Raw genomic sequence first — 26,896 nt, forward strand, 5'->3', positions numbered from 1 at the left:
CTTTCTATCTCTACATCTTCGAATTCTAAACAATTTAAGTGGCACGGCAAAATAAACTCATAAACAGAGCTGACCAGAGGAGGACAATTCTGTTTTGCAACAACTTTTTAAGGTTTCTAAATTTATTATTTTTTCTGTTGCAGAAAGAAAACAAAACTATGTGTGTGTCTGACTCAGTTCAAATCCCTGATTAGCCTTATTCAGAGCAGAGTTTTTCATTTCAAATGAGGCAGAGCAGGGACTTAACCCTAGGTCTTCCAAATCCCTAGTAATCTAGCCACCTATTTATGGACCCTCTCCAACAAAATTTTGTGCAAACTGATACATCTCCATAAAATGTTTGGTTTTGACAAAACAGCCCAATTCCAACCAGCTCTTCTCTGCAACTACTTTCTGCTCTAAAAACACAGGACTCTATCAATTGAGTTGAACGAGAAATCTCAAGGAGTTGTCTGTGGCAGTATTAATAAGTAAAATAAGGCTTTTCAGTCCAACCTATACACAGACAACAAATTATTAAACAGTAAGAGAGGTTTGATTTGATGAAGTAAAGAGAAGGGGAATATGGGATGGCATATCTTTACACAATACATACCTTCACACCTGGGGAGAGGATGGTTCCAGTTACGACTGACTCCATGTAGACAAGTCAGTGCTGAATTTCCAATTAAGGTGTACCCAGGAAAACACTCAAATGAAATTGTTTGTCCTACAGTAAAGTCATTTCCAATCACAAAACCATTACGGAATGGCCGAGGGTCAGGACAGCTTTGCAACTGATAAGCTGAAATAAATAATAATAATTTTTAAAAATAGTCCTTCAATGTAATATCAGTTCTGATCTGTATTTTAATGCTTTAGTATTAGAATCTTTACATTTTGGGTGACAAAAGTCCTTGCTCTTCTCTCAAATTCTACTAAAGGAAAAAGAATATAAAGCCTTACAGTCATTTAGTCACTTTATGACACAGTAATAATCAAAGACCATCTGATCTGCCTGGGGGGGGGGGGATTTTGGAGCTATACCCTGGCCAGGGCGGTAGGAAATAATCACACAAAACCATCTGGAGCTTGTTCATTCACACAGGAAGCAGTCACTGCTACATGCCTTGAGGTGCTCAGTGACCTCTCCTTTTTGCTGGTATGTGCAAAAAATCAACAGTATATCATGGGATTGCATATTTTGGAGTGTATTGCCCCTACCGATGCACTAATGGGATGTATTCTTGCACTTTAGAAAGCACAAGAACTGCAGTTTTGTCCAGCTCCTGTTCAGGAGGAGAAGAGAGTGACAGAATATGCTCCTTATGCCCTCTCCCCATGAACCTATGCAAAGTCAGGCCACTCCTGGCTCTGTCGCTGATTACTAACTGCTGCCCCATGTATTACATATGCTGAAAGAGAACAGCTGACATTAAGGCTACTTATCTTCATCTCTACTCTTTTTTTTCCCTAGCAAATTTAAAAGTATAAAAGATCCCAGCACTGAATTTAAACATCACAGATATACTGCTGAAAGTGTTAAAGAGTATAAACCTATTTCACAATTTCAGGTGGCCTTTTTCAAGTCATGAAATACCCAGACTTTCTCTGCCTTGTATTGTAGAATTGTTGAGGACAGAGATGTTCCACCAAATCTGGACAATTTGGAGACCCCAATATATAGGTGAGTATCAATATCTCTCTAAAATGTTTAAAGCATTAAGAGCAATTTTTCAGAACCGTGGTGAGCCGCGTGCCAGAGGTTGCCGACCCCTGATCTACCCTTATATAGCATTTTATCACGCTTTTGTGGTACAAAGATCTCACAGTGCTCCTTGGCATATGCCATATTATTTTGTTCATATAGCACTAAATCTAGATTCCCAAAGAAGCCAACTAGAATTTGCCTAAACATGGAGTTAGGAACATGTTAGAAGAGACTTCAAGATTTGGATTATGGGGTGTGATTCTTGTCATTCTAACATTTTCTAAGAAGCTTTACTGCAGGGTGGTTTCTATAATAACATGGGATATTCTGTTTAGTCTGGATCTTTTCCAACTCAGAGAGTGGCCAGATCATGCATCTCACATAAGCCATACCATGAAAATGGTTATTGTTTTTAAATATGTAGGTCTTTTCTTTGAACAAGAGTGCTGATGCAATTCCTTCAGAATGAGCCTGTGGCTGTATCATGAACAACTGCATTTTTATCAGTCTTCACAAGCTTTACAGGGCTGGCCTGCTTAGTACTTGTGCAGGAGTTTTCCAAAGAAATCACAGGCTGCTGCAGAAAGTGGATCTGGTGATTCACTGCATGGCATTGTTCCCTCTCAGTCTATATCAAGCCAATGTCCAGAATGACTTCACTGCATATTAAGCAATGGGTACCATTTCCTAGCTTGTAGGAAAAGGTGCATAAGCCTCTATAAAGGCTAGAGATAGCCAGAGACTACAGCAGCTTCAGACTAGGTCAGTGTGAGGATGCTGACCTACCATCTTCCCACAGGTGACTGGAAGAGAGGGGGCTATTTAGCTCCATGTGAGTGCAGAAAAAACCCTCTTTTGCCTGGAACAGGCAGAGTAGTAATATAGATATATATGCAGTTACATACCAGGCTTTGTCATGATCATCTATGGGCATTAGTCACATAATTATGCCTCCACCCCTGGAATACTAGGTGCAGTTCTGGTCAGTCCATCTCAAAAAAGATATATTAGAATTGTAAAAAGTACAGAGAAGGACAAATATTAGGGGTATGGAACAGCTTCCATATGAGGGGAGATTAAAAACTCTCCTCATAAGTGACTGTTCAGCTTAGAAAAGAGAAATTAAGGGGGTGGGGAATATGATAGAAATCTATAAAATCATGATTGGTGTGGAGAAAGTAAATAAGGAAGTGTTATTTACCCCCTTCACATAAAACAAGAACTAGGGGTAAACCAATGAAATTAATAAGCATCAGGTTTAAAACAAGCATAATTAAGTGCTTCTTCACACAGCACTCTGTCAACCTGTTAAACTCACTGCCAGGGGATATTGTGAAGGTTATACGTATAACTGGGGTCAGAAAAAATTACATAAGTTAATGAAGGATAGGTCCATCAATGGCTGTGGAAGTAATCCCATGCTCTGAACATAAGAATATAAGAACGGCCATACTGGATCAGTCCAAAGATCCATCAAGCCCAGTATCCTGTCCTCTGACAGTGGCCAATGGCAGGTGCCCCAAAGGGAATGAACAGACATGTTATCATCAAGTGATCCAGGCCCAGTCATCCTATCCCTGCTTCTGGCAAACAGAGGCTAAGGACACCATTCCTGCCAATCGTGGCTAACCACCATTGATGGACCTATTTTCCATGAATCTATCTAGCTTCCTTTTGAACCCTATTATAGTATTAGCTTTCACAACACCCTCTGGCAAGGAGTGCCAGACGTTGACAGTGCGTTGCGTGAAAAAATACTTTCTTGTGTTTGTTTTAAATCTGCAACCTATTAATTTCATTTGGTGGCCCCTTCTTCTTGTATTATGAGAAGGAGTAAATAACACTTCCTTATTTACTTTCTCTATAGCACTCATGATTGTATAGACCTCTTTCATATCACCCCTTAGTCGCTTCTTTTCCAAGCTGAAAAGTCCCTGTCTTATTAATCTCTTCTCATATAGAAGCCATTCTATACCCCTAATAATTTTTGTTGCCCTTTTCTGAACTTTTTCCAATTCCAATATACATATTTTTGATATGAGGCTACCACATCTGAACACAGTATTCAAGGTGTGGGCGTACCATGGATTTATATAGAGGCAAAATGATACTTTCTGTCTTATTATCTATCCCTTTCTTGATAATTCCCAACATTCTGTTTGCTTTTTTGACTGTCACTGCACATTAAGTTGATGATTTCAGAGAACTATCCACAATGACTCCAAGATCTCTTTCTTGAGTGGTAACAGCTAATTTAGATCCCATCGTTGTATATATAAAGATAGGATTATGTTTTTAATGCGCATTACTTTGCATTTATCAACATTAAATTTCATCTGCCATTTTGTTTCCCAGTCACCCAGTTTTGTGAGATCCTATCGTAGATCTTTGCAGTCTGCCTGGGACTTAAGTATCTTGAGTAGTTTTGTATGATCTGCAGATTTTGCCACCTCACTGTTTACCCCTTTTTCCAGATTGTCTATGAATATGTTACATAGGTCTGGGCCCTGGGTATCCATAAACATCCGACTTCCAGAAGCTGGGACTGGGCAATAAGGGATGGATCTCTCAATAAATTGCCCTGTTCTGTTCATTCCCTCTGAAGTATCTGGCATCAGCCATTGTCAGAAGACAGGATACTAGGCTTGATGGACCATTGGTCAGATCCAATATGGCCATGCTTATGTTCTTATACTCCCTTTTTAGAGGGCTGGGAAGGCAAGGTGGAGGTTTTTCGCCTTTCCCACAGCTGGTTTGGGACTTACATGAAATGGGAGTTAGGCTACGCTGTTGCAACTTATTATGTGAGTATGGGGCAGGTACTCTGTAGGGAAGGGATACAGTGGTCAGATAAAATGGATTGGTAAAATATTTATATGAGATACTTTTTAAAGGAGCAGAAACAGTGGGAGTTCAGGGCTCCTATGACTGGTACAGAAGGGAGCGAACCTTTTTTTCCTTTCTTACTCCCCTCAACCCTCATTTGATGGGTTGGCTGGGGACCAAGATGGGAAAAGGTCACCAGTCTCCCCCACCCCCGGTATATGTAAATGATTATAGAATTACCTTCACCCCGTACTTTTATCTGCCATGTACCCCCTGATATTTAGGAATAAAGTTATGGCCTAATTAAACAACATTCAGTGTCTCCTGTCCTTCTTCTGGCATAGCGAGACAATGGTATTAAGACCCATTGTACTGTTAAATATCCTACACCTTATTTTCAAAGGAGTAGGAATATGATCTACAATGTACTGTCCACTTCCAACATAGGCAATTATTAGTCTTCATACATTCCCACTGCACTTTACATGGATATAACACTCATCTTCATTTTTTCCCCTGAACGATTATTTGCTCTGAATTGTTAAGTAGGCTCTGCATCCCACCACAGTGCCACATTTATTAAATTGTGCCTAACACTTTGGTTTTGAATCATGCACAAATCTTTTCCAGAATAAGCCTTCATATTTATTTTCTAACAATGAAAAAATAGCCTTTAACAATCAGCTTGTTCACACATAAGTGTATCAAATCACTCACCTTGGTATATAATATGAAACCCTTGTTTGTTCTGTGAGTAGTCACTGTGAAAATATAAACTCGTTTCATGAGTTGTACTAAACAGAGAAGCTGGTAACTGAGGTCCACTAAGTCTCCCAATAACAGTACTAGTTTCTGTAGATCCACTTCTTACTTCTAAGTAATCATGTATTGTCTCAGTTGAGAAATTTGCGAATTGCAAATGCACACCTGAAAAACAATATGGGCAAACAAAAGCATTTGGTACCCAATGAATAAAGATCAATTATACAAATTATATACAGATGGACATTAGAAATTCATGTGTTGGTGGTAGTAAACAATTACAATTATACTGCAGGATGTCATACTGGTTATTCAGTACAAAACAATCTTTCCTCTTCATCCAGCAATTACTAAACCTAATGTCGCAGCAAGAGAAAAAATACTGATGTTGAAAGTGCTGTCTGTCCAAAGACATACAAACCAAGGACTGGACCTTTGAGGTAATTAAAGATTCCATGGCATGTTTTGCAAAACTAAGGCTTTTATTCCTAATATAGGTGCCAAATTCCACTTTTGGAAATTACAGTCTAATAACCTCAATTGTACCTTTCATTTCAGTTGTGTTCCGTCCAAGAAAAATAAGCATTTCAATGGTAGATAAAGTGATTTCTAAATAATATACTTCAGCGTGCTTTGATTTTTTTAAAGGGGCACAAGGTACAAATCAATAAATACCATATACATAATTTATTTCAGTCATTCCAAAAAGGGTGTACTCTAACATTATGAGATACATTTTTCAGCACTTCACACTAGGAATTAGAAATGTAGTTCTTATACTTTATTCCCCACACACTGTGCTGAAGGATGCTCTTGTAAATAATGAGACATTTCTGCATCTTTGATTCAATGAGGAACAACAAAAGAGTTTACGAGATAAGATGCAGATTATCTATCTCTTCCAGATGATTTGTTACAATTATTAGAGGACAGCAGGAGGAGGAACTGCTCAACCAAAATAGAGGCTAGTGGACCCGTTAAACATTTTCCCTTTTCATCTTGTTCTGAATAAGGTACAATAAAGCAGCATTTCTATTTTGTCTGAAGTGATTTGATGCCCCTATACAATGATAATGCAGTGCTTTCATTACAAAGATGATTCAGCCCCTTTGGTGGTTCTGGCAAAGACAATCATGATTTCATATAATGTTCAATTAAGACATATAATGTCAATATAATGATTGACTAATCATTAATAATTTTGTAACTATCTAAATTTTAATATTTAAATAGTATTAGTCACCACAACCTCTAGAGATTTCTTTCTGGATACAATGCAAGCCTTGTGAATAGTTTTCTGAGTCGTGTAATTAAAAGAGAGGGGGGCCATTGTTCCTATAGTCTATAGGAACAAGTTTAATACATGATTTAATTACAGTTACTTCTGCCTCTGTACCTATACTCTATTTGCTTTGGAGAAAATCTCATAACAACATATAGACTTCTTCCATTATAAATTTGTTCTTTCCTTCTTTGGTTCTGCCATCCTTCCAAGTTTAGGTTAACATGACTAAAACTAACCCCCCTGTTTTTCCCTCTAAAATAACATCAATTTCCCCCATTCTCTGTTCCTGTTGTCAAAACCACCTTCCATTCAGTCATTCAGGCTCATAAACTCTCTTTCTCTCACACCCTGCAACCAGGCTGTGTACAAACCTTGCCCCGTTCTTGTTCTGTAACATTTCTAGAGTTGGTAATTTATTTCAGTTCACAGACCTAAAACTTCAAATGCCTCATAATCATGGATGAGTGCTTGATAAGTGCCATTTCCTCCCCTCTAACCTCCTTGACGCTCATGTTCCATGCTCCATCTTCCACTCTATGCAAATGGCAGCTCTGAAATCATCTTTGTTGCCTGTCACTCAAGTCACAATGGCCCCCCTCTCTTTTAATTACTCCACTGGGGCTCTCTTCCACTATATCAAGTTCAAACTTTTTTGCCATCTCCTTCAAGTCCCTTTAAAATCCATTGCCTTCCTCCCTACTTATCCACTTTTATTTTGACTCAATATCATGCTTGTTTGTTTCATGAATGTCTTCATATTTTTTCAATGGACCTTTATATTTTGGACACCCTCCATTAACTGATCCATAAGTTTATTAGCCTTCCCTAAATTAGGCATTCAATGGCACAATAAACATTTCTTTTTAATATAATCAGGCCAAAAATCTCAGAAAGAATAGCAAAATATCAAATGAAAAATCCATTTAAATCCATTGCAAATCAGCCATGACTGGATATTCACATTTAATTAACAATAATTGAAAATAACTAAATTAAGAGCCCTTTGTTTTTAGTACTTTATCATACAAACAGTGGTTAAAATAAAGATTATTTGAAAGTTAAAAAAAAGCCTATAACCAAAAGTTCCAAATCAGGAAAGTACCCTTATTCAAAAAGCACTTAATCGGGTGATTAAATCCTATTGAATGGCAGGGGTGCTGTAGAAAAAAAATAGTATGTGTACATGTAATTTAAAGACTGACTCATAATGCATATGCATAATGCACAAGTGTGGGATTGTGTGGGAAATAGTTTTCATGTCCCACAAAACATTTCAAGATTTCAAAACTTTTCCCATTTAGCATCGGGAGAAAACTGAGCACTTATGGATTTAGAAAAAAGAAAAAAAAGAAAGAAATTCTGGGCACAAGAAACCAAACTAGCCAGGTGGTGAGGGCAGTCACCTTGATTGTACGAGGCCTAGGTTCAACTCCATACTCTGCCTTGCTCATGCATCCCATGTGAATGCCCTGGCTATTCTGGAGTGGGATTCTTTCTCACCTTTTGCATAAATAAATATTCATTGGAGAAGGAACTTGAAGCTGGGTCTCCAATCTCCCAAGTGAATGTAAGAACTGATAGATCATCAGGGCAGTCTCTCTCTGGCCCAATGACACTTCATGGGTAAATTTATTTGGTGTTTAACAGTAAGTTCTAAAGACATATTTATTTTCCATAGAACCCTATTGGCTCCATCCCTATTGAATTCCATGGGACATTTTGATAAAATCTATTATACCATTGAGTCTGTTACTCAGATCTTCTATTTAAATGATAACTGAACAGAGGTAGTGCTTTTACTAGTGCTTGGATGGGGAGAAAAATTCCTGTCCTGCTACTTATTGGTCTGGCAGGGAAGGGAGGAGAATTCCCTTCTCTGACCAGAAGTCTATAATTTACCAGATAATTAATTGGCATCCATTGAACACCATTTTTTGCAGATCCACCCTTAGAAATAAAAGGTTGCTGGCCACAAATGTAGATGCATATATTTCACAGTGAGTGGGTTTTGTAACACTGAAGATAAGTGTAGAAAGTGTGCTGGAGAATTAATTTAGTGCTAAACTTTTTTCAGTATTTTTTAGTTCATACTGTTTTGTTTCTAGCTTTATTTATTCAGTATACTGTGTACTATGTGCATAAAATAATGTACATACTATACATATAAAATGACTAAGGATGGGGTAAACTTTAAAAATAGTAAACTAATTGTATATTTAAAAGCAGATACAAGCAAGTGACAGTAGCTGTGGGAATTTTATCATTGTTTTCTTTATGCACAAGCCCTATAACCTGATTCTCAGTTTTATGACACTGCTAATCTTTAAAATGTATTTTAAATCTACTGGCAGAAATCTATGGGGCAATATAAATATATAAAATATTTTTAAAAATTGTTAAATATTTTAAAGCCATAAACACAAGAGACAAGATAATTCTTGAAAGGATACATACCAAACCCAATAGGCAGCTTTATTGTCCATGTGCAATCTAAACTACTGGGATAGTTTCCAGGAAACCCAGGGCTAAGAATCACTCCACTGAAGTCAGACATAGCACCACCACATTGTGCTGCAAAATGAGGGAAATACTTGTAGGTGGTAGTTACAGGTGAGATAAAACCAAGGCATACTATTTAGAATCTTTTCAATTTTAATCACATCATGCTTTCTTTCTTTATTTCTTTCTTTCTTGAACTCACCAGTGTAGTATCTAAGAGATACATTAGCTCTACCTAAAGAGGTCCCTGTAGAACTTGATAAGTCTTCTGCTCTTCTCCCTTCCCTGGTAGAGGAGGTTCTACTTGAGACATATTTCCTCCTTTCTTCCACATATTTGATTATTGTGGGAAAGCTTTGCCAAAGAGGACAGTTTTAGAGTGCACTCTGACTACAGATTGGCCTGATCTCCATTGGATGTGTATTCCATAATCAAACACCCTTTATCTCCGAGTCTTGCATAACTTTCAGTCTGGCAACCTGAAGAAGCAAATGTTATATACAATGAACATACCTAAACATATTGGAATAGGGTAATTCCATCTTCTCACTGGTCCAGGCATACAGGTAATATGTGAATGTCCCTACAATGACAAGACATATATTAATGCATTTTACAAATACAGTACACTACTTTTTTATAGTTATAACAAAAATAACATGCAGTGATATTTCTTGACAACATCAACAGGCATAAAAAAGAAGAGCTTAAAAAAAGTTTTACCTCTATTCTTATTTCGTAGTTTGTACTTTACCGCACCATGTAACCCTTGTGTGACTATCCACCCCTTTAACAAAATGGCTCCATGGTTTGTAATTTTATTGCTGGTACTAAGAATACAGGCTTGAATTCTGTGACACTAGCCATAACATTTTGATGAGCTGAATCACACTGTAAAGTTTAAAAACTCAAGATCCAAATCCAGCTAAAGCAATTCAGTATTGTTTAATGATTAGTGTATTCCAATACTGATGCTTTAGAAGATTTGGCAAAGATATTTACATTTAGGTTAAGAAAAATGTTTTTTAAAGGATTAAGCCACTCCTGACAGAAAAACAAATGGGTTTAAGTGTCCAGAAATTAAAACATTAGAGTTACAGTACTGTTCTCTCTAAGAAGTAGTGCTCTTTTACAACAAAATATGTACCATAAATGTTCTAAAGTTCCTCCTTTGGTTTATCAAGACAATCCAAATCAAGATGGTTCCATGACACACCCAGAGATAGCCACTATCTGGCTCAGCATCTCTTTTGTAATCATGAATGTCTGGGACGGGATACCAAACAAAGTTAAAAGAACTGTAATGCATATGGGCTCTTCTGAAAAATTATAGAGTGTATATTTCAAGATGATTTTGTTAGAACTATTTTTACAACCTTGATTTGAAATAAGCTGCTTTTATTGTTAAAGCTGTATTGCAGCTCAAAGCCTACAGTGTCTGTAGGAACTGAGTATTTGTAAAGCCCACACACAGTAATTTTGGGCAATTTATTAATTAGTCTGTGGCCCTCTTATCTTCTCTCCTAGTAGAGGAAAAAAAAGCATTTCCATCTTACTGCTTGCTATCAGCTCAGAGTTGACACAAAACCAAAGTGACAATATCATACTGTATGTGACGGCAAAACAGTCCAATGGGATTTTGTGTGTGTGTGTTTATAAGGTCTATGCTGTTAATTATTACATTTGGTTTTTTTTCATATGTTCAGTGTGGCCCATCTGTTCATGTTCCAGTATTTTTGTATGAAATAAAACAAAGGTGAAAATACACAGAAATAATTGTTGTGTTGCTCCTTAATGGCAGCCTCCTACAATCATCCTCGTGCTGCGTTCCTTTTCTAGGCAACATAAGGAATGAACTGAGACCTCCAGAAGGTCACAGTTGAAGCTGCAAGAAAAGTATTAGGAGAGGCAGAGGCCCCATCAGCTGATCCTGAAAGGTAGGGAAGTCACAACATTCAGATGGTCCCAAGGCTTGGGGGAGAGGGGGGCAGGATGAGGAAGGATGAGGACAGAAGTCACAAACCCAAATAGCAGTTTGCAGAACTGAGTGAGGATGAGCCAGGAATATAATGGCAAGGAGGGAAAACAAACATTCCTGTTGCAAAAGCTCTGCCATCCTGTGTACATACTTTCTGTTTCTGTCGTTCACGCTACCTCCTGTTGCTAAGCAGAGGGAGCAAGGAACTCCACAGCAACCACTTACATAACCAAAGCCAGAAAGTGAACCAGATTCTGATCCTTAAGATTTACAAATCTATGTTAAAGATTTGACTGTGGTTGGGATTTCTAAATCTTCATGAGCTGCAAACATAGAAAACATTTAAACCATATATACACATGGTCTCAACTTAGGCATACTAGTCATCCCATATAACTCACTCTGGCTGCCCAGTATAGAACTGGATTCCTAATAGTTTCTTTACTGGACAACAGAGACCTTAGTAACTGTGCTTATTATTAAGAGGAAAATCTTGTTGTACCATTAAGGGTGTAAAGGACCCCCTGCCTCAACAGAGGAAAGTTAGGATATGAGGGAGAATTTTAGGCTATGTCTGCACTTGGAGCTGGCAGTGTGATTCCCAGCTCACACAGATGTAGCTGTGCTAGCTCTGCTCAAGCTAGTGCACTAAAAAGAGCAGTGTAGCCAGGGGAACAGTGGCTTGGGTTAGCCGCCCAAGTACATACCCACTTTTTGGAGGGCAGTTGGATAGTGGTAAATCATACATTTGATACAGAGAGACTTATCAGCCCTGCAAAGCCATAATCTAGTCTAGTATGATGACATTTTCAGTGTGGAGTTGATGTAGAAGAACTTGGACATAAAAATATTGAAGAAGTGAAAGACAGATTTTTGAAACTGTAAAATCGACCTACCTGAAGGGAATATCCCTGATCACAGTGGAAAGAGACCACATCTCCAACCATGTATCTATCTCCAATTTTAATTCCATTGCTAGGGGTCTGTGGTTCGGGGCAAGAGTCCAAACCTATAGCTGTGAAAAGTTGAAAAGTTTAGCAATTGGAGTGTAAACTTCATCTGTTTTCAGTTATAAACTGCTCTGCATATTGGCTGATGCTGCATATCGGCCAGTGTGAGGTGGCTCTCAGGTGCCTCCAGGAGCCCACTGTTAAAGTTCTGCCAACCTGTACACAGCTTTCAGCAATGACTTATTCTTGTGGCTCATAAAATATACTTCTGAAAACAAAAATGTCTTTCTTTTGGAGTAAACCAGAGTGCACAAAATGTGAGGTGTTACCCCCCCTCACATCCCAGTGAGGAGGACCTTTCTATACAGGTTCTTGCCTGTTCCTCTAGTTCAGTGTCAGGTATTTTTTATTCAACCATGCAGTCTTTCATGACATGTAATATTTAAGCAAGCCTTAACTAAACAGAAGCCATCGTGTCATGTTAAACATTTTCCCCATTATATCCACATACTTCAGAAAATAATATAGCACCACTGTAGTGAATACTATCATGCTATCTACAATAGCATATAGCAGAAATAGATGGGTGTTTTAAGGTGGGTACTGAGAATGATTGCAACAACCTCTCTATGAGAGGCTTATAAGACTGGGACTGTGTAAAGAAGAGAAAAATAAGAGGAGACACACTGAACACCAGTATAGACATTTCCAATAAAGATGTAAATTAGGGTTGCCAGGTGTCCAGTTTTCAATTGGAACACCTGGTTGAAAAGAGACCCTCCTCAGCCTGGTAAAAATGAGCGAGTGAGTGAGGGTGAGGGAGAGCGAGCAATGCAGGGAGGGGGGATGGAGTGCGCGGGGTTGGGCTTCGGAGAAGGGACGAGGCAAGGGTGTTCAGTTTTGTGTGATTAGAAAGTAGGCACAAAGTTGTAATAGAAAGTATGTTTGGCAAGAATTGATATGTCTTTATACTGTCATGAGGGAAAAAGAAATGGCCTCCACAGACCTTCTTCATGGCATCAATCCTGCAAAGTAGTTAAGCATGTTCTTAAAATTAAGCATGAGTAATTCTACTCACTTCTAACAGGCTTAAAGTTAGGAATACAATGAAGTGATTTGTTACATCAGGGACTATAAGCATATGCTTCTGGTATGTATGCTAAGGGGGGAATTTTGTGGGATTTCCTTGTCAAAATATTGTCATAATTGGCATTTGTATGTCTGAAAACCTATTAAAGTGACTGATTGCTTCATCTGGAAGTGTTTCATCTGGAATTTTCAGAGAAAATTTAGTTTTTCTCTTTAAAAAAGTGCATGTATATAGTATATTCAAATTGAAAGCTGATAGTGGCATACAAAATATGTCACATAAATTAGGTCCTTTATGAGATGTATTTTGCATATGACTAAGAAGTGTCATCAGCCTAATATTATAATAGCATCAGTATTAGTTTTATTGTTAACACCAAAATAGAAGCACGAAAATCCAACTTAAATGCCTGCTATTTAGGGACTAAGATGATGTTTTTTTAACATATAATTGAGACGATAATTCTTATCCTAAAAAAGCAAGCTGTAGTATATCACTTTTTAAATGCACTTATATTGCTAGAAAATGACGACCAGATTAATACTGCTCGAGCCTGAAGACTGGTTATCCATGCAACAGGCAAAACACAAGACAACAGCGATGCAAGCTTCTCAATACACAAATATACCTCAAACCTAACTTGGATAAACCACTTGAAATGTCTATTGAAGACAGCATTCTCTTCACTGAGACTACCAAGAATAACAACCATGATGGCTGTTTTGTGCTGTGGACATTTGATCATCAGGGACTGGATATAACTAACATAGGGCCTCAGACACATCATTGAGGGTAACCACTTCTGGTCACTGTTAACTTAGGCAATAAATTACTTGAGGACAAATGACCTCTTATGGTGCCTGAGGAGTTCACACTCATTATTGGTTGGTGAAATCTAAGTATAGACGTCACAATAAGTTTGGGGTTTGTGCTCTGCTTCTTAACAGTTTGCCTTGAGGTTGATATTCTTGCTCATGAGCCACTCCAGACAGTGTGATATCAGTACTAGACTTAAAAAAAAAGACATATATAGTAATGAAACTTAAGAAATGGCTTTTTATTTCACAACTTTAGTTACTGTTCTGATATATTAATAAGTCATAACTGAAAACATAATCCTCATTATTTGGGTTTGAGTTTTTGTTACTAAATTCTAGAAATTATAGAATTATAGAAATTAGTTCACCGGGTCCACTACTGATGATTCCATGAGACAAAAAGACCTCCACTATTAGGTCACCTGCTCTATCTTTCCTCCAGTACAACCTTTACTATTATTTTGTCAGTGCAATTTTAATTCCAGGGCACAAAAAATCTTTTAATGTCACACAATGCTCCCCAGTCAAAAAAGATATGGTAACACCTAAACTTATGATAACACTTATGGATATAGCCCCTCCCTAGAATCCTGGAAAAGTGATCCAACTTGTTTACTTCTGATAAATATCCCGCTACCCTTTGCAGACCACAGTGCATCAATGAGGTTTGGTCAAATACTTATTCTTTTATTTTAAAAAGCTTCAATAAGCTATATTAACACACCCACCCCACCATCTCTGTGTTCACACTCACTACCCCGGGCGGATCGTTATCGATCGGCGATCGATATATATCCTATCATCCGCGCGCATCTATCATCCGATACGATCATCCCTCTATTCGAGCTCGATTCGGAACCACCACCGCACTGCGGCGGGCGGTGGCGGCAGATGGAGAGCCGACACGCGCCGATCCCCGTGGTGAGGGTCGATGATATGAGATATCGACTTCAGCTACGTTATTCACCACGAGCTGAAGGCGGCGATCTTATATCGATTTTCCCCCTTAGTGTAGACCAGCCCTCTGTCTCTCTCCAGGGCCTGGTCTACACTGGTGGGTTGGGGGTCGATGTAAGATATGCAACTTCAGCTACAGGAATAGCGTAGCTAAAGTCGACGTATCTTATTTCAACTTACCTCCCATTCTCACGGCACGGGATCGACGGCCGTGGCTCCCCAGTCATCTCCGCTTCTGCCGCTCGCTCTGGTGGAGTTCCAGAGTCGACAGGAGCACATTCGGGGATTGACATATCACGTCTAGATGAGATGTGATATATCGATCCCTGATAGATCAATCGCTACCTGCTGATCTGGCGGATAGTATGGATGTACCCTAACACTCGCTCTTTCACACACACACATATACTGTTAAACAGCCTGTGAACTAAACTGTCAGTCCACTGAAGAACATTTATAAGAATTACTGACAAAAAAAAAATTTAAATATCCGTATGAAATGATTCCTGGTATTCCACACTATTTAAATACACCACTAGTAAAACTGCAACTGTTAGAAACACTGATGTTATATTTATGAATAAATACAAGAAAATATTATTAATTATTATTATTATTACTATTATTACATCTGGTCAAATATAGGCATTTTTCATGAAACTCAAATATTTCCTGCTACTCAATGTGTAGCCGCAAAGTTCCTTCTGGGATACAAATCTCTTGAAAGAATTTTTATACTGGTTTAGTAACCATAAAAAAGAACTTTGATATTTAAAAAATGAACATTTTGTTTAAACATTAAACATGACAACTTTCCTTTTGATTGTTAAGCCAGTATTAAAGTAAGCTGAAAACTTGTTTACAGCGTCTTACAAAAGGTTCTTATGAAACCAGGGTCACAAATGCTAATTTGAAAAATAATACATAGTAGGTTCAGAAATGCCAATTAAAAATAAAAATAGTATTTTCCAACCAGGGCTGACTTTAGGAACTGTGGGGCCTGATTCGAATACCCGGCAGCGGTCCGGGTCTTCAGCGGCACTTTGGCGGTGGGTCCTTCACTCGCTCCAGGTCTTCCCCAGCACTGAAGGACCCACCGCCAAAATGCCACCGAAGACCCAGAGTGAGTGAAGGACCCACGCTGAAGTCCTGGACCACTGCCGGGTGAGTAAAAATTAAAAAGTTTGGCGCTCTTCTTTAGGGCGCGGGGCCCTCTTAGGCGCAGGGCCCGATTCGGGGGAATCGGCCTAAAGCTGGCCCTGTTTCCAACATATTTTGTGGGGTGAAAACTACTTGTTAACCATTTGAACTTTCAGATTGCTGAGCTGAGGAACATGGATGGAGGCAGTTTTTAACCTTTATTTTATCGGTATATCTGTACTGTTAACAGGCTCCTTTTTTCCTTGTGAAAATTCAGTAGTAATACAATCTCCACAGTTAACAGACTGCTTTGCCTTCTTTCACTTAATAAAAAGACAATTTATAAATAAACAATTTAACTTAAACCCCACTTGTGTTCCTTATCCTTGTGTTACTCCCTAACTACCAGTGAATCATATGATGATGGAACTCAGAGGAATTTATTATGTTATATTAATTAATTAAGAACATAACATAAGAATGGCCATACTGGGTCAGATCAAAGGTCCATCTAGCTCAGTATCCTGTCTACCAATAGTAGCCAATGCCAGGTGCCCCAGAGGGAGTGAACCTAACAGGTAATGATCAAGTGATCTCTCTCCTGCCATCCATCTCCACCGTCTGATAAACAGAGGCTAGGGACACCATTCCTTACGCATCCCCATTAATGGACTTAGCAGAAGTCCTGTAAACTATCTAGTGGCAACATGATGGTTATTGATGCTGATGGTATAGGGTGTTCACATACTGTGTATTTTGACTATTCATTATTCATAGTGCATGACTGGTCCCCTAAGTTGTTTCTGTTTCTTAATTGGATGTTTAAAACATTAATAAACAAGAGAATGAGAATCAAAAAGGATTTCAACATGGCCAGTCCAGTGTAAGAGTATTTCTCAAGACTTTTGCATCTCTTGAATACTTGTGATTAAAAATAAATAAATAAAATTAAAAAAACACTTAACTTACTTATACGAATGATAAAGGGAAAAAGGTTGTGAAAACCATGAGAGCAAATGTCTAGTTCTTTCATGCCTCCTCCCCTAAATATTCACAAATATCTTTTTTTCCATCAATAATCTGCTCTAAAAATGAAACACCACAAACGAAGTAAACCTGAGGTGATGGGAAATTTCCAAATGTTAAGAAGGTTTAATTCCAGTGAAAAACAATATAAATGAACACATTGAAAGAAAATGCCAATTATGTTGCATATTGTATCAGCATATTTATAGTGGGCTTCCTCATATCCTAATTTTCTTCATATCTGTTTCTATGCAATGACAGTGTAAATACAAAAGAAGAACTAGTGCTAAAATAAAGTATCTGCTCTACTACAAAATGCCCACCTTCAAGTGACCACCTAAGCTGATCTAATTTACTTGAAACGTGCAACACAAATGTCTGACACTCTAATGAATTACAAACAAACAAATCACTTACCATCTTGTCTTAATGCAATGCAATCAAAGAATGAGGGTTGGTTTCCTTTGACAACATTCTGCTATCAAAATCCTGATTCAGCCCAATGCAGAATCCCACCACCTTCCCACCATGAAAGAATACAAGAGGACAGATAATGGGGGCTCATTCTTAGAAGACTTAAAGTTTCCCCTCACCTCACGGCCTATTAGGATCTCCCAGTCCCTGTGGGTCATGTGCTCAGGTTTACCCCAGAATCTGGAACCGTAAAGCCTCTTATCATGCTCAAAAGATACTGGACAGAAGTTAGGACCATATTGATGATCCCAATACCATTTTTGGTGGGGGGGGGTGTTGATGGATGGGGTGTTATTTCTATGCTTATTATCCCCTACTTCCGAGACACTGTGAGAAAAGTGGAAAAACAAAAACAAATAACCGAAAAGCCACCTTGTCAATATTGCCCAGAAGGAAAAGTTCCTTCCTGATCCCAAAAGGTGATTGGGTTAGACCCTCGACAAGCCTGGGAAGCCAGCTCTGACAGATACAGCACTTATAAGGCAGAGGAGTGGGGCACCTTCCAGCAGCAAAAATGACTGTTGTGTTCTTGGGGATTCATACCATGGGGAATGGTGGTGGGGTCTTTCACTGGAGCCAATCATCTCCCTCATCCTCCTAAACTGGCCAATGCATGCCCAAGCAAAGTGGAGATTCTACTCTACTCTCCAAAGCCCAGGCTCAAGTAGATGCACTATGTGCACGCTGAACAGGCAGGGTAGCCTTAGAACCCCCTTGCCTTCTTCTAACCAGTACTCCAGGGAGTGGCCACCTCCTCTGCTGGCCTGATCAAATCACCCCTCTCAATCCTTTGCTAAAATAAGAAGGGATATTTGAAGATGCCTTTTCCCAATCCACAACTCCCATGTGCGATATAACAACCATGTGTGACATAATGAAGAATTTGTCTTCTTGTCAGATTAAACAAATACATGTGATAAACCAAGATCCAGAGGTCCATCCTTGATAACCATTGTTTTGTTGTGACACAGAATGGGTTCTCACAGTATTCCAGCAGCACAGAACAATATTGTTTTGTGGTGGTGATGGTGTATGTCTGTGTGAAGAGCATGTTTCGTATTGTCTTTAAGTCTCAGTTACACAAGTTCTACTATTTTGCCTGGTTATATAGGACTGTGCTCACATGCAAAAACACACACACTCATTTTTTGAGATTCCATATATTGTAGAATAAATTGTGATATTTTTATGCTCCTACATATTTGTTCTTACACTTGAGGATTATGCATATGCTACATTTAAAACTGTATAAGTGCTTTTGTGTTTAATTCAATTATTTTAATTTTTATATTATACTTGATGAGTAATTGTCATAATTTTTACATCTTAATTTTTTTCCTCAGTGATGATTTACTTAAACAATCTATAAAATTTCATAGATTTCAAGGTCAGAAAAGATTATAATGATAATTTAATCTGACCTGCATACCACAAGTCATAGCTCTTCATTCAATAATTCTTACATAGAGCTCGATTACTTGTGGATGAATTAGAGAATATCTTTTATATCCATATCTATATCTCCAAGCAATGGAGAATGTGCCACATCCCTTGGTTATCCGTTCCACTGGTTAATTGTGCCTTGTTTTCCATTTGAATATTTCTAGCTTCAACTTCCAGTTATTGGATCTTGTTTTGTCTTTTCTTATACATTGAGTGCTATCCTCAGTTATCTTCTCCCTTTGTAAGTACTTATAGATCTTGATCAAGTCATTTCTTAATCTCCTCTTCAATAAAATAATAGTTTCATCTCTTTAAGTCTCTCAATGTAATCTGTGTTTTCTAGATACCAGTTTATTCTTTGAGTTCTCTAAACACACTCCTATTTTTCAACATCCAATTTAAATTGTGGACACCAAAATTTGTCACAGTATTCTGCCTCACCAATATTGTAAGGAGAAGTAATTCCAGTTCCCTATCCCCACTCATTCCTCACTTTTTTATATATCCAAGGAATACATTAGCACTTCAATACACTCCAATACACAGCATTCCAGTGGAAGGCCATGTTCAATTTGTTATATACTATCACCCATAAACCTTTTTTAGGACTCATTGTTTTCCACGATACAGTTCCCCCCACCCCCAAAAGTGTGGTTATGTTCTTTGTTTCTAGATAGATGACTTTGCCTTTTGACTCTGTTAAAACAAATGTACAATTGTGTCTCACACACCAAACTCTCCAGATAGATCTGTAGAAATGACCTATCCACATTTTAATTTACTACTGCATTAACCTTTGTGTCATCTGCAAAATTAATCAGCAATGATTTCATGTTTTCTTCTACATTATCAATAAAAATACTAAATAACAATGGGTGGAGCACAAATACCTTTCAGATTTTACTACACCTATGCTTGCCCATTAAGAATTATATTATGAGATCAATCAATTAGCCACTTGTTAATCCCTTTAATATATAATATATTGAATGTATATAGTACTTTTTTATTCAGAATGTCATGTGGTACTAAGTCAATCAGTTTGCAGATAACTAAATATATTATGTCAACACACTTACCTGTGTTAAACTTCTAATTTAATCAAAGAATGACATAAAATTAATTCAACAAGATCTAAATTCCATGAAACCGTTTTCTGTCAAAAAGCATGTAAATTATATTCACATCCTGTAAGTCTTTATTGAGATTTAGATTAAATTCACCCCTTTAAACAAGAATGATGACCATGACCTCTAATTCTTATATACAAAAACACCATATATGTATGTATGTATGTATGTATGTCCTTTTATAAAGTGTCACTTTATAACAGGCAAAAAATGCTAAGCAAAACAAATAGTAAAGAAGATCTTGAATAGTTTACCGTACAAAGGCAAGAGTGGGTACGGCACAGCTAGCAATTTATACAAGCAGTGCTTCTTTTTTACAAGGTGATAACCCTTTCTTAGGCTGAATATACATGGAGACTAATGCACCCCAGATATTTTGGATTCAGAGTTTCTTAGCCCAGGATACACTTACTGCAGCATTAAAAGAAGGCAGTCACAGGTTACTATTATGCTGACATTTTATCCTCCTTTTCTCCTTCTTTATTTCCCAGTCTCCCTCCTTCATATGCATCTTTCCCAATAACCCTTCTTATTGGCAATGCTCTTATATTCTGGAGTTTTTTCTTCATCACTCTGTACATGTGAGAAGCTGAGGTGGTACCCTTTCAAAAGGAAAACAGCTGGAAAATTCTGAGTACAGAATCTAACCAGATCAGAAGAATTACAGTAACCAACACCAAGTGTACAGTTATAGAGAAATGACCATGTAGCGATTGTGCAAGACCCTGCCTTCTGACTAATTAATATAGACTGTCAAACAATCAAAGTACGAGATTTGCATACTGTAAAACTGCTCAGAAGATCAGTAATACACATATCAGTCAACAGAACCAATTAGTGCACAGGGAATTGTGCACCTAGGAAAAATGTAAAGAACTCTACCGGTTACTGTCAGAATTCCTGCACGAGGACTGGCTGAGACAATCCAGTTTAATTATAAAATATTGTAATAATTATTGTTATAAATAAGTAGAAATGAGAAGACATTTGTATTATTACTATCGTCATCAACAACGAGAATTTTTCAGATAATTCTCTTCTATTCTGTTCAGGTTCTTATACCATCCTCATCATCATATCTGAACTCTTTCCAAAAGTTCATTAAGCAACATGACTAACATCTGCCACATGTGGCTTTTAATTTCTTTCATCTTTTCCCCAGGGAAAATATGTGTTCAATGAAGTGTTTTGTTTTGGTGCGGTTTTTTTGTTTGTTTGTTTTAATAAATTATATATACATTTTGACAGGTGTTTATATTAGACAAGGCAAGATCGAAGAAGTATACTTTACACTTGGAGCAGAAGTTGATGAAGGTAGTCATGGTTCTTAATTAGCAGAGAGTGTAGTACAAGTCACTAGTATAACAAAATAACAATATTAACAGCACTTAGCTTTAAGGCAAGAGCACTTCATTTTGCAATGGACATTCTGGCTTTCCACAATCACTGAAGATGCTTTTTTGAGAGATGGTCTATAACTATATAGGTTTTTAGATGGAATATGATGCTTATGCTGTTGACTCTTCTCTTCCATGTGAAAAAAAACTTATTTTAAATGAATGTTGTGTATTTGATTAGGTAATTATAGCATTTAGTTCCTTCACTGACTAGTTGTGGAATCATACAACAGATTAGTGTGCTTTGGCTACATTATTTCAGAAATGAATATTCTCTTATCAGATCTACATAATGGAATGTTTTTGTCGCTATATCAAATAATACATTTTTAAAAATATATTTAAAATTATTGGCAGTGTCTAAGTAAATATTCTGAATTAGTCCAATAATACAAGGTTATTATAATTACTGTAATAACAATATGCATAAAAAGTACTTAATCTTTGTCTCTTTTGCCTTGGGTTATGGACTCAAAATTTTGTACAGGTGTTATGTACAAAAATTGACCTGCATTTACTCCTCACAATGGTGTAATCAGAAAAGCATTCACACATGGGAAAACATAAGAGGAGTGCAAAATGAATTAGACATGCCACTCCCAGCAACAAAGACTGCAGGTCTAGTCTTGCTTCCATTGGAATCAAAGGTTGCAGCTGACTTCAAAGGTATCAGTGATTGGTTCATTGTGTGCAATAGGTTGAACTTTACCCCTTCACAGCACACATCTATGTCTGAAAAATAACAACTTTCAACAAACTCTTTGAATTAATCTATTGTATGGGCATTACCTGTATATTCAAGATGAAACCCAGCAGCTGAAACACTAATATCAGACTGAAAGTTTAGGTATAAGTTGTTAGATGTGCTGTTGAGCAGTGCAGGAATTGTAGTTCCTGAAAAGAGAAAGTAAAATATTATTCCATTATGACTATGCTTAAAAGCTGAAATCCAGAGTTATTCATAAGTAGCTATATGAAATTCTTCCAGAAAAATGTACATAAAAAAGGCACAGAAGTTCACCGCATGTACTGTATAACCAGCTTCAGTGAGAGGCATCACTGTGGGAGTGTTGTGGTATACCAGTTCCTCTGAGAGGTTTGATAACATGCTCAATGTATCACAAGCTTGGAGGCGAGAGCTGTAGTTACTAGAGCCATGTGGTCTAATTTGCAGGTTTCCCACTCACACATTTTTATTAGGAAAAGGAGGATTATTTATTCGTAGTGGCATAAATGAAAGGTGCAAATACTATAATCACTATGATCTGACCACTTACAATTAAATATAACAAGAAATTCTTAACTCATCTCCATTGTTAGTCAGCTTATTACTTGTCAATATCAGAGCACCCATGGGTATTGAGGAGGATTTTGGAGAACAGGGTAGTGGCCTTATAGAATAGTTCCTAGATGACATTTAACAAATAAGGAAGAGGTGGAATGGAAGAAAGTGCAAAAAGGGTGTGAATGATCTAGAGAAGATAAAAGCCCTACTTTAAGAGATAATGGAGATTTTTTTAAAAGATAAATCAATTAGTCAATCAATCTGATACGCACACTCTTCCAATCATTACTGTAATAACAATATGCATAAAAAGTACTTAATCTTTGTCTCTTTTGCCTTGGGTTATGGACTCAAAATTTTGTACAGGTGTTATGTACAAAAATTGACCTGCATTTACTCCTCACAATGGTGTAATCAGAAAAGCATTCACACATGGGAAAACATAAGAGGAGTGCAAAATGAATTAGACATGCCACTCCCAGCAACAAAGACTGCAGGTCTAGTCTTGCTTCCATTGGAATCAAAGGTTGCAGCTGACTTCAAAGGTATCAGTGATTGGTTCATTGTGTGCAATAGGTTGAACTTTACCCCTTCACAGCACACATCTATGTCTGAAAAATAACAACTTTCAACAAACTCTTTGAATTAATCTATTGTATGGGCATTACCTGTATATTCAAGATGAAACCCAGCAGCTGAAACACTAATATCAGACTGAAAGTTTAGGTATAAGTTGTTAGATGTGCTGTTGAGCAGTGCAGGAATTGTAGTTCCTGAAAAGAGAAAGTAAAATATTATTCCATTATGACTATGCTTAAAAGCTGAAATCCAGAGTTATTCATAAGTAGCTATATGAAATTCTTCCAGAAAAATGTACATAAAAAAGGCACAGAAGTTCACTGCATGTACTGTATAACCAGCTTCAGTGAGAGGCATCACTGTGGGAGTGTTGTGGTATACCAGTTCCTCTGAGAGATTTGATAACATGCTCAATGTATCACAAGCTTGGAGGCGAGAGCTGTAGTTACTAGAGCCATGTGGTCTAATTTGCAGGTTTCCCACTCACACATTTTTATTAGGAAAAGGAGGATTATTTATTCGTAGTGGCATAAATGAAAGGTGCAAATACTATAATCACTATGATCTGACCACTTACAATTAAATATAACAAGAAATTCTTAACTCATCTCCATTGTTAGTCAGCTTATTACTTGTCAATATCAGAGCACCCATGGGTATTGAGGAGGATTTTGGAGAACAGGGTAGTGGCTTTATAGAATAGTTCCTAGATGACATTTAACAAATAAGGAAGAGGTGGAATGGAAGAAAGTGCAAAAAGGGTGTGAATGATCTAGAGAAGATAAATCCCTACTTTAAGAGATAATGGAGATTTTTTTAAAAGATAAATCAATTAGTCAATCTGATACGCACACTCTTCTTCCAAGAAACAAAGAGAGAAACGCTTCTTTTGGTTCTGGAATTTTGTGCTCTTTCATTTTGTACATTGTGACAGCTATTAAGAGTTTCCTTTTCATGAGAGGGTTGGCTGAAGGTTGGGGAAATGGTGGCTATTAATTGGCAGTACTTTATATTAAACTGTAAAGTATGGTTTTAATTTAATTTAAGGGAGAAGGCAGCCAGAGAATGGGATGGTTAGCTATTTATTAAAATTTCTCTAAGTTTTGTGCCCTCCCAAACCCCATTGCAGGACTGGGAACTAAATAAACAGTAACATTAAATAAATAAATAAAACAGAATACGTTAGCCAAGAAATACAGGAGTGTGTTTTTGGAACCTAAGGCCGTTATTTTTCTATATGCATAAAACCACTGAATCGTTACAGCAGCAGGAGATGACATCCATGGGAATGTTGCATGTAGTTTGAGGCCCTCTAAATTACATTCATAATATTCTTTTGAAAAATCTTTCAACTTTTCAGTATTACAATTCAAGGCCCTGTTGGCTGGAACAAAGCTTATAACAAGTGTGAGTTGTCACCTTCAGAAGAAACACAAAAAAGAACTACAAAGAGCCTTGTGTTTACAATAAAGAGCTGCATCTATAATTTACTTAGTATACACTTTCTTAACTCACTCACCTGAATAACTTCCAAGCCTTGGAGCATTGTTGTCAGCACCATCGTAAAAATCCAAAGAGTCCCAGTTGTGCTCCGTAGCAAAACTCACAACCTGCACCTACGAATGAAAATGGAAGGCCCAGAGTATGATTTAATTTAGTTACAAGCTGTAATTTTGAATCATGCAAAAGTTGTGTAAAGCTGTGCTCTTTATTGGGAGTAGAAAAACTCAGCTCCTGAAGCAAGCAAAAAATATTTCGTATCTGGTTTTTCAAATTTCTGATTCTGACATAATTTTTTTGACCATTAGCTAGGACAATATGTTGCCTCTGAAAGGAACCACAGAGCCTTGTGTGCTAACTGAGGACAGGATATGGCTCGATGGATGATATTTGAAGACCACTGAGGGGGAAAATGGAACAAAAGGCCAGATGTATAAAGGTATTCAGTCACGTAAAGATAAGAACATAAGAATGGCCCTACTGGGTCAGACCAAAGGTCCATCTAGCCAAGTATCCTGTCTTCCCACAGTGGCCAGTGCCAGGTGCCCTAGAGGGAATGAACAGAACAGGTAATCATCAAGTGATCCATCCCCTGTCGCTCATTCCCAGCTTCTGGCAAACAGAGGCTAGGGACACCATTCCTGCCTATCCTGGCTAATAACCATTGATGGACCTATCCTCCATGAATTTATCTAATTCTTTTTTGAATGGTTATGGTCTTCACCTTCACAACATACTTTGGCAAGGAGTTCCACAGGTTGTTATGGTGTTGGCCTTCACAACATCCTCTGGTAAGGAGTCCCTCAGTTGATTATGTGTTGTGTGAAGAAATACTTCCTTTTATTTGTTTTAAACCTGTTGCCTATTAATTTCATTTGGTGACCCCTAGTTCTTGTGTTATGAGAAGTAGTAAACAATACTTCCTTGTTTACTTTCTCTACACCAGTCATGATTTTATAGACCTCAACCAGCTCTCCCCTTAGCCGTCTCTTTTCCAAGCTGAAAAGTCCCAGTCTTATTAACCTCTCCTCATATGGAAGCTGTCGCATACCTCTACTATTTTTGTTGCTTTTTTCTTAACCTTTTTCCAATTCCAATATATCTTTTTTGAGATGGGGCGACCACATCTGCACACAGTATTCCAGATGTGGGTGTACCATGGATTTATATAGAGGCAACATAGTATTTTCTGACCTATTATGTATCACTTTCTTAATTATTCCGAGCATTCTATTTCCTTTTTTAGACTGCCGCTGCACATTGTTTGGATGTTTTCAGAGAACTATCCACAAGGATTCCAAGATCTCCTTCTTGAGTGATAACAGCTAATTTACACCCCGTCATTTTATATGTATAATTGGGATTATGTTTTCCAATGTCCATTACTTTGTATTTATCAACATTAAATTTCATCTGCCATTTTGTTTCCCAGTCACCCAGTTTTGAGAGATCCTTTTGTAGCTCTTTGCAGTCTGCCAGGGTCTTAACTATCTTTAGTAATTTTGTATCATCTGCAAATTTTGCCACCTCACTGCTTACCCCTTTTTCCAGATGATTTATGAATATGTTGAATAGAACTGGTCCCAGAACAGACCCCTGGGGGACATCACTATTTACCTCTCTTCATTCTGAAAACTGACCATTTATACCTGCCCTTTGTTTCCTATATTTTAGCCAGTTACCAATCCATGACAGCACCTTCCCTCTTATCCCATGGCAGCTTACTTTGCGTAAGAGCCTTCAATGAGGGACCTTGTCAAAGGCTTTCTGAAAATCTAAGTACACTATATCCACTGGATCGCCTTGATCCACATGTTTGTTGATCCCCTCAAAGATTGGTGAAGTATGATTTATCAATTTGTTCCAAAACCTCCTCTAAAGATACCTCACTCTTTTAAGATGTACACCCTTTGAGCTGATTGGAAATTTTTTGAGAAACCTTTTTTTTTTTAATATCAATCTTGTCAAAACCTTTCAACAGGCTTTCACCAAAAGACAGGCAGGATCTCAACTCCCTGGTTTCCTGCCCACTCATCTACCAAGCTGCTGAGGAACCTGGGCTTCCAG

General features: G+C 37.7%; 1 protein-coding gene across 2 annotated transcripts in view; it reads right to left on the reverse strand.

Moving 5' to 3' along the window:
* The window catches only part of CSMD3 (CUB and Sushi multiple domains 3), a 1,158,685-nt gene that overhangs the window by 166,768 nt on the left and 965,021 nt on the right, over window positions 1-26,896 (reverse strand). For both annotated transcript variants that reach the window (XM_039525141.1, XM_039525140.1), the window contains 7 exons: window positions 24,849-24,945; window positions 23,419-23,523; window positions 11,937-12,055; window positions 9,576-9,645; window positions 9,018-9,134; window positions 5,234-5,443; window positions 596-784 (listed from right to left, as the gene is read on the reverse strand). In XM_039525141.1, coding sequence (XP_039381075.1) covers window positions 596-784; window positions 5,234-5,443; window positions 9,018-9,134; window positions 9,576-9,645; window positions 11,937-12,055; window positions 23,419-23,523; window positions 24,849-24,945 — 907 coding nt within the window. The remainder of the gene's footprint in view (window positions 1-595; window positions 785-5,233; window positions 5,444-9,017; window positions 9,135-9,575; window positions 9,646-11,936; window positions 12,056-23,418; window positions 23,524-24,848; window positions 24,946-26,896) is intronic.

The sequence above is a fragment of the Mauremys reevesii genome, linkage group 2 (genome assembly GCF_016161935.1).
Source record: "Mauremys reevesii isolate NIE-2019 linkage group 2, ASM1616193v1, whole genome shotgun sequence".
Taxonomy (NCBI): Eukaryota; Metazoa; Chordata; order Testudines; family Geoemydidae; genus Mauremys; species Mauremys reevesii.